Raw genomic sequence first — 13,039 nt, 5'->3', positions numbered from 1 at the left:
ACTATTGCCCAGAGGTGAGATGCCCTCCAACACCCCTCAAAGCCATGGGCTGAGGTGCAGGGTCCCATTTGCCAAGGGAAACAGCTGAATCTGTTTATCTGGGGGCAGGTGTGAATGGTCTGGGCTGGGTTTAGAGATGTGTCAAAAACAAGTACTAATTTGCTCCCATTTTGCAAGGAGCGTGTTACCATTTTGCAGGTGCTGGTTGTTCCCAGGGGTGAGAGGCCTTGACTCCCTGCCTTTTCACCAGGGAAGCTGGGTGTCCAACTGGGAGGTGGGCTTTGCCAGCAGCGAGGCTAGGAGAACCAGCCCAGTGCCTATCTGACTGCGGGCTTGGGGCTGAGAGAGCAAACACAACATTGCTGGCAGACAGCTTGCTGCAGGTCTACTGTTCCAGCAGTGTATGAGCTTTCAACTGGGGGAACTGAAACTTGTCCTGGTGCCACATCTGTGTGTCCCTTCATCCTCAGCTGCACATATGCGTCTGCAAGTGTGTTAGACCTAGTGTTGAATCCACCTGCCCTGTGCTCAGCATTTCAGTTGAGACCCTGGCAGACCCCACAACATGCCACACAGCAACCTGTGAGCATCTTGGGGTGTCCCTGCCCAGATTTATACAGCACAGGAAGAAAGCATGTTGGGTGGAAGTGCAAGATGTGACCAATAAGAGATTCAGGTTCATTCTATTATCCTAAACAATATGATCATATTTTTAATCACACTGATATCCTCATAGGCAGATTTGCCTAATGCTATTCTCTAGTTCTAGTGACGATGTCATCAGATGATGTCATCGGTTCCTGACTCAGTAGCCACCACCCCAAGCTGGTCACTTGCAATCAGAAAGTTTGAGGTACAGAGTGTGGGTGGCTCGAGCCAAAGTCACTGGGGGCACAGCTCATGAGGGTCAGAGGGTGGGGTTTCTAAATGGCACTTTGGTTTTGATGATCAAAATCCAGCATTCTCGCTGCATGGGGATAATTTTGCATTGCAATTTTACTAAAATTTAATAAAAGGCCAATCTCACTGCAAGCCTCTCCTGGCTGTTAGGGAGTGTGAATTATGCAACCAACCACCCACAACCCCCACCGCAGGAAGCCTAAATACACACAGTGCTGGTTTTCCAGACTTCTCAGCCAGATGTTTGGGACTGAAGAGCTGGTTTAGAATGGGAATTGGTAACAGTTTTTAGATTTTCAATGGTTCTTCTGGTGCAAATTTCTTGGGAAGTTTTAAGTGTGCCATCTGCACACTTAAAGGAGAGAAGATTCCTAAACTTGGAAGATGTGGAAACTCTTTCACGTTGGTGTCATACACTGCAGTGGGAGTGGGGACAGCTATGTGGGAACACAACCTAATCAGATCTAGAAAGATTTCAATGATACGCAGTCTTTGTGCCAGACACGTACATTTATTCCACAGAAAAACAGCAGATGTTAAGGTTGTAAGTATAAGGATGTTTATTGTTTGCAGCCATGGAAAACTGGAAATAATCTGAAGGTCCATCAACAAGAAAATGATTCAATCAATTAATTAAATGCTTACATCAACCCCTACTATGGAATATTAGGCAGCAATCTAAAAGGAGGAGTTAGCTAAGTAACTAGTTGTTGAACAGAAGAGAGTTCATGATGCATTGTTCAACGAAACAGAAAAATTATGGTGAAATAAATGTGTTCTGCATAATTACACTATCTTAAAAAAGCAGTCATCAACAAAAAACTCTCCCTGCTCTATCTGAACACAGTGAAAGCTGGGAGACTGCATCTCAGGTATGAAGCATAGGATAAGGTTAAAGGAAAATTTAGAATATAAAAGCTCACTCTATAATTATTGCAAATATGTACATTTATATATGCAAATAGGTAAGGACTGGGCAGTTACAGGCAAAATGAAAACAAAGACTGCAAGTGTGGGCAATGTTTTGATTTTGGATATCTGTTGTGATTTCAATATCGCTTTTAATATATAAACATTAAAAAAAGTCAACACTTATAAGGGACAGAGAGTGATGGTGAAATGATTCACATTTAAAATGATTACACTGAGAACAATTTGGAAGACACTCTCAATGTCCTGTAGTACCTCCAGCATTCGACAGCCCTTTACTAAATGAAAAACCAGCTCACAAAGCCTTCACCTGACCTCATACTTTGTAAGCATGCCAAGGATGTTTAAGCCCTTACAGATCCAATTAAAAGCATTTTGCATTTTGTATGACTATGTACAAATTCACATTATAGCTTGCTTCTATCTAGTTTCTGGAACTAAATTTTATTAACAAAGTGAGAAAAGACAGCAATTAGAGAAAATATTCTGTATTATGACTTAAGCTTTTCCATACATGAAGTCATTTTGCGTACGTGGCTGTGCATGACCTTGAAATTAAACTCAGGAGAGCTGGGATGTGGATTTTAAACATCAGTCTGGAAGTACTTGATCTGCCTTTATTGCTATTTTATTATTAAAAAAAATGAAATGCAAGAAATAACTTCTACGTCTTCTGAATTTGCATCTCGTAATTCTTTGATCCAGACTTCAACAGGTGAAAGTGGAAGGTGAGCTCAGGCATCTGGTGTTTCTCGTGTGCTGTTGGAGGCGGGCATGTGTCTCCCCCTCTCCCATCCAAGGCTGCTCCCTGGACTCCCTGCTCCCAAGGCCTCCACCCACTTTTCATGTTGAAACCTTCCAGATGTATCCTTGAGAAGAACTCTGATAGCTGTGGTGCTCAGGACAAGAGGTCCCATTGTCAACATTCATGTTTTAAAATACTGAGCATAAATTGTCTAACCCTGGACATTGTTCCCGTTACAGACTCTCTAAAGGGCCACTGATAAAAGGCAGCAGCTGTTATCTCCAAGGAAGGTTCAACAGCTCTTGAAGGCCTCCAAGGAGACCCCAGAGGGCTGGTAGGGGCAGCTGAGGGCATTAGATTCATGAATTTCATTAAAATTGTGTTCACATTTCATAATAGATATGTTAATTAATAATAAGTAGACACTACATGTTGTTTCTACTCTTGCTTATGGCATGAATGAATTCCCCTGTTGGATCTCCTTAAAGACACAGTTTCTTTTTAACTTTTGTAGTGAAGTTATTTTTTGTAGTGATAAAAGTTTCCCCGATATGATAAATTTTCCTCACCAAAATTGCAGCCCTGGACACTGGTCAGGCATGGAGGGTGCATGCAAAGATGCTCAGATTTCTGGACACAGGGACTGAGAACCTTTTGTGAGGGGAACATTAGAAAGCAAACGAGTCATTTAAAAATATTTTCTTGACTACCTGGGCTGTTTCTCAGATGGGAATAGCAACCAGCTGTGGGGCTAGTCTGCTTTGGGAATCAGCTTGACAATATTTCTTTACCATAAATTTTGGGGCCTTTGTCTTGCTTGCTGCTTTAGTTTAATTCCTTTCCTATATTTTAGTTTAATTAGAGGAATTAAATGAAACCTTCATGGAACAAGTTATCAAAATAAATGACCAGCAGCTCAGGGCTTCATATTTCCAAAAGTGGAGTGAGTTTCCCACTGTTTCATTACAAAGATGTGTTTGGGTTTGGGCCTCGCAAGACTTAAGGGATCTCATGATGGCTCTGGGGTTGGAGAGAGGAAAACAGAATGAGCCAGCAGCTGGGTTCTGCCTTCCCGGCTACTTCAGCTGGGGGCTGTTTCCTGCCCATCTAGTGGGAACTGCACCTACCTTGGGGGTGGCGGGAGGGGTTGTGAAGGGCTTGGCACAGTCCCTGGAGATTTCTTTGATCTGTTCACCAAACATTCATTGCATATATTCTGCGTCAGACACTCCACCATGAGCCGGGAGAGAAAGCGGTGGGAACAGGCCACCCAACTAGCACATGTGTCAAATGCAAACAAATATTTGAGCGCACACTTGGCAGTGCTATTTTCAGCGCTGAAGAATCACTTTGGTACCTTCAGTACCGGTGGGTTGGGGCTGGGGAGAGAAGGGGGTACCTGCTCCGAGGTTTGCCGAGCCCATCTCTATGGCTGCCAGCTGGCTCGTGCACTTATTTCACCAAGAACCAAGTGAGCACCAGCGAGCAGAACATCACAGACTGGTGCGCGGTGACCTGGGGTCCTGCTCCCTTTTCCTGCCAGAAATCGCAGTGCTTGACGGAGCACAGCTCCCTGACCAGCCGCCACAGCACCCGCTGGTAGAGCTTGTTGTCCTGCTTCTCGCGGGTCAGCTCCTCCTGGTTGGCTGCCCGGGTGGCGTTGATGCAGCCGGTGACAAACTTCTCCTTGGTCATGTTGGCCTCCTTGGAGCAGCTGTTGTAGTGGATCCCGTCGGGAAACTGCCAGTAGTTGGCCTCATAGTACTTGTTGCCCTCTGCTCCCAAGTCGATATCCAGCTTGCGACCCTGCCTGATGAAGGCGCCGGGCCTGACCTCGGACACGTGGGCCTCAGTGACCTGGGAGGTGCTGGGCAAAGCCTTGCGGCCCCACTTGATCCTGTGTTTGATGCCCCTCGCCTTGTTGGCAGGGAGCTGGCTGAAGAACAGCACACAGAAGATGACCAGCCACCAGCCCCCCAGATGCTTCCACATGATGTCAGAATCTGCAACAGAAAAGACTGGGCTGTAAGCTTCCCCGGTGGGTTTCAAGTGTCCCCTGATACCTCACCCCCTTCCTGTGTGGGAGAGATTTTAGGCAAGCAATGCCATCCTCATTCCAATTACACTTTTCCTGAAGTATAATCACTTTCCCAGGCTTGGGCTGCACAGGTTAAGTAGGAATCAAGTATTTCACTTTTGCCTGGTGGTATATCTATGCAGGGCGCTGAGCCTGGTTTCCTAAAACAGATAAGAAGCTGCAACTGGCAATTACAAAGTCTTTGAATATGCATGGGAAAATAAACAAGCAAGGATTTAATATGTCCTTACTCATTTATTTTATGTGTGTGTGTATTTCTTTGATAGTCCTGAGTCTTTCAAATGAAACAATGCCCTGGTAGAAATTACAGTAGAAGAGTTGAAAATAAAGACTGGGCAGAAATTGTATTTTTAGTTTTCCGCTTGATTCTCTACTGTTCCAGGATGGTGCTATCTCTGGCACATTCTGCCATTCGTTCTAAGGAAGTCACTGGCAGCTGATCCAAAGGATTTTCTTGCAATGACAGAGAGGAGCAGGGTCGGGGGAGAGAAAGATGGAGGGCTCGCCAGGAGACCCTGCCTCCCTCCGTCAAGGTCTCCTTCCCAGTCTTACCCCAGGGCCAATGTGATACCTCCCTCCCCTATGACAAGCTTTTTATTGACCACTTACAAGGCAGCAGCCTCAAACATTGTCTAATTTAATTCTCACAGGCAATAGGTACATTATTATCCCATTTTATGAAAGTTATACCAGGATTCAGAGGTTAGTCATTTGCATAAGGCCGCACAATAGCAGGTGGCAGGTTTGAATCCAACTGTCTGTCTGACACTGTTCCCTGTACCCCCACCTTGCCCCGCTGAGCTGCAGGAGGGGCTGGGGCTGGGATTGTACGTTTGGACTCACTGGGCATGAAGGGTAGCTCTGTTGATGTCTAAACGGAGCAAAGAGCAGAGCCTGTGTGGAATTTCAGAGAAAATGAGATGAAGGGGAGGACAGGAGTCTGGGGGAGCCCCGAGGGTCCCAGGGCATCAGAAGGACTGCTGCTGATGTCAGGGAACATCAATCACCCCAACCCCTCCAATCCAGTAGTCTGTTACATCTGGTTCCTGAGAGTACAATAGTTATTGTGGAAATCCACCTCCCAAGGTCAAGTGTTCCAGGCACTTACTTGAGCACCTGGACTTTTGTGTGGATCAGGGGTAAGGAAGAATTACTACCTCGGAGTATGCTGATACTGTCTCCTAGATGAAGACTTGAGACCCTGAGTGCTAGGGCTGGAGGAGGTTGAAAAGGTAGCTTAGTTGCTCACCTGCCCTCCAGCCTGCCCCTGCAATAGTCCCAAAGTGCTCAGGGTACCTCCGTTAAGATGTTCACCTGCAGCATGACATTGGTTCTTAGGTTGGAAGAAGGTGAAATGCAAGCTAGGGCCATATCAGCCACCTCTGGACGCCTGCAGAGGTCTCTGCTGACCTTTCTTTACTTGCAGGTATCACCTGTATCTCCCCCAGGGTAGGCAAAAGTTCTCCCAACAGCCTGAGCACCCAGTTTTTAGCACTGTATCCCCAACTCCCCCCACCCCAGTGAGCTCAGACCAGTTTTCTCTAAAGAGCACCAAGCATGAAATAAACATTCATTAATCTCTCAAATAGGGGGTCACACCCCGTGTCATCAGCCCATACCGCTTGGTAGGGGAAATTTTAATAATCACGTAAATTGCAGGCAAGTCAAATTAAAAAAAATTAAAGCACCGAGATCTTGAGAAAGAAATTAATCTTCACAGGCAGGGGCTTAAAAGTAAAAGCAAACCCCAAGCAGCCAAACCTAGGGGAGCATTTCATTGTAGGGTCAAAGTGCAGACACGCAGCAACAGTGATGCCTGGGCGTTCTCAAAAGGGTTCCCAGGCTGGGGACACATCCCGGCAAGTGGGAGTAAAAAAAATCCCTGCTTGCTTTGCGGTCTCATTGGAAGTGAGCATCCTTAACCACAGAAATGGAACCCATACAGAAGCTCTGCCTCCCCACATACCTTGGGCTTTCCCTGGGAGGTGCCTCTGGAGCCTGGCCACACAGTCCTCACACAGCCCTCAGGCCTGCCCAGCTATGTAGGAGCTGCAGGGGGAGGGCCCAGCCTGTTGTTCTCCAAATATGGCAGCCCTGCCCTCCCCGACAGGACCAATCAGGGTCTTAGGGCCTCCTTTGCTTAAGAAGGATGGGCTTTCCCTCACTCCTTACTAATAAATACCACGTGATGATCTTGATGAGGCTCAGAAAGACTTGGGAAGTGCCTTTAATCAATCAATTATTTGAAAACTTATTACTGGTTCATTTTCAAGGGTATTATAAAAGATACAAATGAACAGCTAGATGAATAGGATAGGGTGAGGTTGGGAAGGGTTGAAATGCAGAAGCTGCTGTCCCCATGGAGCTGGGGGGTGCACCACCCTCTCCACATGTGGAGGGTGCACCACCCTCTCCACATGTGGAGGGTGCACCAATTTGGAAGCTCTCTGTACCCCTCTGTGCCAGGAACCTGGGACAAAACCCAGATATTATAACAGAAGATGTTCTCCTCATCCCCATCACTCAGGGAGTTGTCAGGTTTTAGAAGTCCTGTGCCAGGGACTGGGGATGAAGATCAAATATAAACATTTTTCTTATTATATCATAACATCACAGTTGGACAGAGGGATGGATGCATCTGTCCAAAAAGTCAGATTAGGGCTATTTCTAGCCTTTTAGGATTGAAATGAGATGTGAGAGAAGGAAAATGCTTTCCCATCAATGTCTGCAACAGAGGGTGGCTAAGCAGCTTGCTGGGTGTGCATGCATCCTGCACCTCAATACCAGCCTCAGACAACAGAGAGGCCCTTTGGAAGACGCCTGTGTGGGAACGGTCAGCTCAGGAAGAGGGTGAACCATCCAGCTGGACAGTGTGCCCTCAAGGCTGGACTCACAGGGAGTGAGGGGTGTGCTTCCATGGGAAAGCAGGGTTGGTGTGGTTGGTGTGGGGGAGGGCAAATTAGAGGCCTCCCAGCACTTCGGGCTGCTTAGGCCCAAGTGGGAATCCTGGAAGCGCTGAGTTAGTCCAAATGAATCCATGAATTGGAGACCCAGGGGTCAGAGACAGGAGGCAACATCAAGCCATTCAAGAATGGTGGGGCTTGAGAGAGGCTTCCTTGGAGCACTTCCCTTATAGGATGCCCAAACAGTGCGCCGTGGACCTGAGACTCAGTCCCTCCTGTGCAGGATCATGGGTGAGGGACCACGCCTTTTACAGAAGGCGCTTGCTCAGGGGTCACTCTTATGATCATTATAGCAATACAAACTCAAAAGAGGATTCTGGAGGATTTTGGAGTGAGATTTTCCAGTAAATAAAATGTGATCTTTATCCTGATGTCGACCTCATCGATGTTTCTCACCTTTACTTCAAAGTCCTTTTGAGGATCAAATGAAGGGGTTGTTTTGGGGACAGCCAGCAGATGGCGCCGGAAGAGTTCACAAAGACCAACCCCTGGAGGTGGAAATGATGGCGAAAGCCTCCCTGTAGCCCTTCACGCTCTGGATGGATTTGGGGTGTCCACATGGGCCTTTATTTATCCTGCTTTTACTGCAAAATTTTACTTCATTCCCCTCTCCTTTTTTTTCTTTTTTTTAAAGATTTATTTATTTATTTATACAAGCACTGGGTATAGTCAGAGGTGCGGGAGAGCAAGAGAATTCACCAGAGCCAGAGCGGGGAGCAGAGCAGGCAGAGGGACCAAAGTACACTGCTGAGGGGAGCAGCGGGCGGCAGGAGGGGTCTGCGAGCCATGTGGGACCCTCGCCTGGCGGCCAGGGAGCAGCCGGGGATCGAACCGGTGCTGCAGAGGCTGCGGGCAGCTTCGCAGCCCAGCACTCAACCTCTGCACCACTGGGGAGGCCCCCCCCCTTTTTTTAAGTTTCTTTCTAGAATTATGTACTCTTTGGTCTTGTGAACACACAAACACAAATGTGCGCAGTGTAAACTTAGTATAAACTATTTTAAAAATGATGACAAGAAAAAGAAAAAATACCCTTATTATTTCACTTCCCAGAGATCAGTGTCAGTACAGTTTTATTTGCTATACAGATGCTGAGGGTCCATACTAGGATTTGAGATGTTTAGAGCTGGAGAGGACTCGGAATTCTGAATCCTCTGGTCACACGGTGAGGTCACAGGCCCAGATAGGCTCAGGGTCACCCGGCAGGCAGGCAGGGCCGCCTCTGCCCCCGTGTCCAGTTCGGAACCCTGTGTACTGTCCACCCTGCCATCGCATCTGTTGGCATCCCCTTCAGGATCCCTCCAACCCACTTCTGTCAGCTCCCTTTCTGAGCAGGACTTTGCCCAGAAGGCAGTGGGAGGTTGGTGTAGAGCTGATGAGGCTGCAGATTCCTCTTGTCAGTGAACAAAAGACTGTTCTCTAAAGCACAGAGGAGTGGGGAAGACTGAGAATTTTCCAGAAGAAGGGAGGAGCTCTGGAAGCTGCAAACTAGGCAAGAAAAATGGTTCACCAGCTGCAGAGAGAGCAGAACTACTCCAGGGCTACCCAGCATCCGGCTTCCTGCCTGTGACGACGGAAAAGCAGCCAAGGAATTAGTGAGAGAGCACCAGGGTTTTCCAGCAAGCTGAAGGTCGTTGAAACAGGATTATGATTGAAGGCAGATGCCTGCTTTGTGCAAATTGTAAATGTCACCTTCCTAAGAGCTTGGCTGGTTGTCTCTTCTCCAGCACAGCCAGGAGTCTCCCTGTGGACTCCATTGAGCTTGGCACATAGCCACAGAGTCTTCTGGGCCTCCCATCTCTGCTCACCCATTCAGCTGAGCTCACCCGTTGCTGCCTGCCTAGGGCAGGGCCTGGAGTCTGGATACATTCAGGTTCCCGTTACCCCTTCTTTACCATATCTCTGAGGATAGCACTGGCAAAAGTATGCAGATCTCAGGGGTGTGTGTGTCAGAGGTCAGGCTCCGCACTCCACACTCCAAATCACAGCAGGTAGGGGATGTAAAGGCCCCCAGAGGAAATATAACAGGGATAACTGCCACTGTTTTATGATTAGCTAAAAAACAACAACAACTACCGCCATGGGCCACATGGTGAAGACCCATCGCGGTGGGGAGTGGCAGGCGCAGGAGTGTAACACGAGTTCGCAGATACATTACTGTTTGGAGAACTCCCATCAATGGGTGGGTCGATGGATCGATGGGTTGTTTCCTCTGCAGTTCTCTGTTTTTCCCACTCAGCCTGAAGCTGGAGCTGGGAGCGGCCAGGGGGATTGAATCAGTGCAAGGAGGCAGGATGGGGGTGGCAGAGGGTGGGACTGTGGTGAGGATGCATTCATTTCCATTTTGGGACCATCCAAGGCAGTTACTCACTTTGGGGCTTCCCAAATCCTTGTGGAATAGGATGGATATAAGAAGACACAGAGCCACTGAAGAGCAGTGGTAACAGGATGAAGGCTGGATTTTCAGCTGATGCAGAAAGGATTTGACTGGGAAACTCCAACTCCAAGCCCTAAAGAGCAGAGGACGCCACACTCAGACACCATTTTGAAGTTCCTCATTCAGCCTCCCATCACTTTTCTCATTTAACTGATATTTTTTACAGGCCTGTTAACTCAATGGCTTGAGCTGCAGTCTGTGTGCAATTACACAAAGGAGAAAGGTCTTCCCGGGGTGCGGTCATCTGGAACGGGGCCAGCCGGATGTCAGCCCTTATTCTCCTTGGTGGCTTTCATTCTCAAGAGCTACCCTGGGGATGCTGCAGAGGAAGCAGCGGGGACCAGAGCCCCAGGCTCCCATTCCCACCCAGCCACTCTTTGCCTTGAGTGACGTCAGTTGCCACTTGTCAGGGAGCACTGAGCCTGCCCTCTGTCTCAGACAATAAGTGGAACATTTCCTGAGCATCTTTGTGGAGGTGGAAATTCACTCTGAAATCTATTTTCCCACCCCCCACCACTGTGAGGGTTCATCAGACATTGGCTCTGTTGGAACCACAGAATTCCATACTCATTCCTTCCTCCAAACTCACACAAAGTATAGCAAGCTGAGGTCTAAAAGCTGCTTTGAATCCTTGGGCGTGTGTTAACATGCTAATTATTGGCCTGCCAGTATACTATTGAAAGGTTTACCAATTTAAAGGTAAAATGCAAAAGCTGCTGAGGTTTGTGCCAGAGGCTGGGTCTGTGAATGCCTGCAGGCAGGAGAAATAACAGAGCCACCTACACAGATTGCCTGGGTGGGAGAAGTGGTAGCCCAGCCTCAGCGCCACCAAACTGGAAAACACAGGCAGAGGTCACTCCTTGGTGCTGATGGCTATAGGGACAAAATTCAGCAGGAGGTGGAAAGGGAGGCTCCGGTATCTTTTTAAAAATGTTTTTATTGAAGAATATAATATATGTACAAAAAAATTCTATGTTCTATAAATGCGCAATTCAATAAATCTTCACAAAATGAACAGCTGGTATAGCCAACAGAATATTCAAAGACCACACACCCCATCCCCAACCCCCCACCCCACCCCACCCCACCCCACTGTTGGGACTTCTAATGTGCAGGCTAGTTTCACCTGTCTGTGTATTTGATATAATTGGAATCATACAATATGTGCTCTTTTTTTTATAAGATTTATTTATTTATGCATACAAGAACTGGGGTATAGGCCAAAGGTATAGGGGATGAGAGGAGAGAGAGACAGAGTGGGGAACAGAACAGGCAGACTAACTGAAATACACTGCTGAGGGGAGCAGCAGGCGAGGCAGGAGAGGTCTGCTGCGCCAAGCTCCCTGCCCGGAGATCGAACTTGAGCTGCAGTGGCTGTGGATAGCTTCATAGGCAGTGTCTTAACCCCTTGCGCCACCAGGTTGGTTCCCAATATGTGCCCTTTCATCATGGCTTCTTTTGCTCACTATCACGGTTGTGAGATCCATCCCTATTGTTGCCTGGAGGGATTATTTTTCACTTTTTGTTCCCGTATGGCACATAGTTATCCAAACAGATCACATTTTCTTTATTTCCTTCTTGGTGGACTTCAGTTTGTTCCCCCTTTGGGGTTATTATAAATGTAGTTGTCACAAAAATTCATATGTGTGTCTCTTAATGAACATAACTTTTTGTTTCTTTGGGCAAATGCTCAGTAGTGAAATGTTGGGCTTTTGGCTAGGCAGCTGCTCAGCTTTAATAGAAACTGCTAAGCTGTTGCACAAAATTGCTCAACCAATTTAGATCAGCCACAAAGAGGACTTGTGTGGCCCATGCACCTGCTGTGTGCCAGTCCCTCTGTATTGGGGACTTTGCTTTTAAGGTTGACGGGGTTCTTTCACCCCTTCTTGTTAGCTGCTGCATGGAAATGTTTAGAATTTTCCAGCTGGACACAAACCAGTGAACCCATCTTCTCTCATCTGAACTCAAGTGGAAGTGACACATAGGTGTCAGACGACACACAAGGAGGGAGGTTCAGGTACAGACACAAGTGGGAAAGCCAAATGGAAGGAGAACTCATGGAGGGAAAGCCATCATGTTCACCATTTGGAGGGGATGGCAGTTTTTAAAGGATCCAGGGCAAGCAGGTCAAAGTGAGTAAGCATCCTCTCTGTAACGTGAGGTGTAAAGTGAGCAGTGCAGAAGCTACGTCTCAAATAAGGACTTCGTTTCTCAAGGCTTGGAATTAACACCACCCAGTCTTGCCAAAGACTTAGCTCACTGAATGCAAGGGTGTGTCCTTACTCATTAGCATAACTTTATTATGAGTTGGAGAAGCGACAGCTGGGGCACCTGGGCTTGACAAGTGGGAGATGGAGAAGCAGGAGAAATGCTGTCTGTGGGGAAAAGGGTCAAGTTTCCACCACCTGGATGAAAGTTGTTGAAATCATCTGTATGAGGAGTACCTTATAATTTGGTGGAAAAGGCAATCACTAGACTTGTTTAAAAAAAAAACAAAACTGATGCTTAAAGCAACTTCGCTAGCATCCACTTACCCACCTATCCAGCCAGCCAGCCAGCCAGCCAGCCAAGACCCATAACTTTTTCTTGTGGAAACTTGGGCATTTAATGGAATTATGGCAGATTCAGAGACATGCAGCAGAAAAGGAGAAATATGGCATTGACTAGAAAAAAGAATTAAAATCTCCTTTGTGGGGCTCCCTGGTTTGTGAGTTTGGACAGTGGCAAGGCCCCGGGCACACAGCTGGAAGGGCCTGGAATCTGTGGTGTTCTCCCTGAATATTGGAGCTGGGGGTTCAGAAAGTCAACCGGGGCCCCAAAGAACCTGAGTGGACACATTCCATGTGTGGGCAGCCGCCGCAAGCAGGGCCATGAGCACACCTAGTATTTAGAATTTGGCAGCATGAGGAAATAGGATCTTGCCAGCTTGCTTTCTGTGGAACCGCCTGAATTACAGCTAACACTCAATT

The 13,039-nt window shown here is 47.4% G+C and overlaps 1 protein-coding gene across 1 annotated transcript; it reads right to left on the bottom strand.

The window, feature by feature from the left end:
- Positions 1-1,373: 1,373 nt before the first annotated feature.
- Positions 1,374-6,717, bottom strand: PRND (prion like protein doppel). Its single transcript, XM_037498678.2, has 2 exons — positions 6,640-6,717; positions 1,374-4,578 (listed from the first exon to the last, which is right to left on the bottom strand). Exon 2 carries the CDS (start codon positions 4,565-4,567, stop codon positions 4,028-4,030), a length of 540 nt encoding a protein of 179 aa, XP_037354575.1. The 5' UTR covers positions 4,568-4,578; positions 6,640-6,717; the 3' UTR covers positions 1,374-4,027.
- Positions 6,718-13,039: the final 6,322 nt, after the last annotated feature.

Source organism: Talpa occidentalis, unplaced genomic scaffold (assembly GCF_014898055.3).
Source record: "Talpa occidentalis isolate TD23 unplaced genomic scaffold, MPIMG_talOcc4v2.1 talOcc4.10, whole genome shotgun sequence".
NCBI classification, from domain to species: domain Eukaryota; kingdom Metazoa; phylum Chordata; class Mammalia; order Eulipotyphla; family Talpidae; genus Talpa; species Talpa occidentalis.
The sequence above is the reverse complement of the archived record's forward strand: the minus strand, read 5'-3'. Positions and strand labels throughout refer to the sequence as shown.

Coding starts and splice junctions, on each gene's coding strand:
- PRND (XM_037498678.2), bottom strand. CDS start 4,567: ATGTGGAAGCATCTGGGGGGCTGGTGGCTGGTCATCTTCTGTGTGCTG.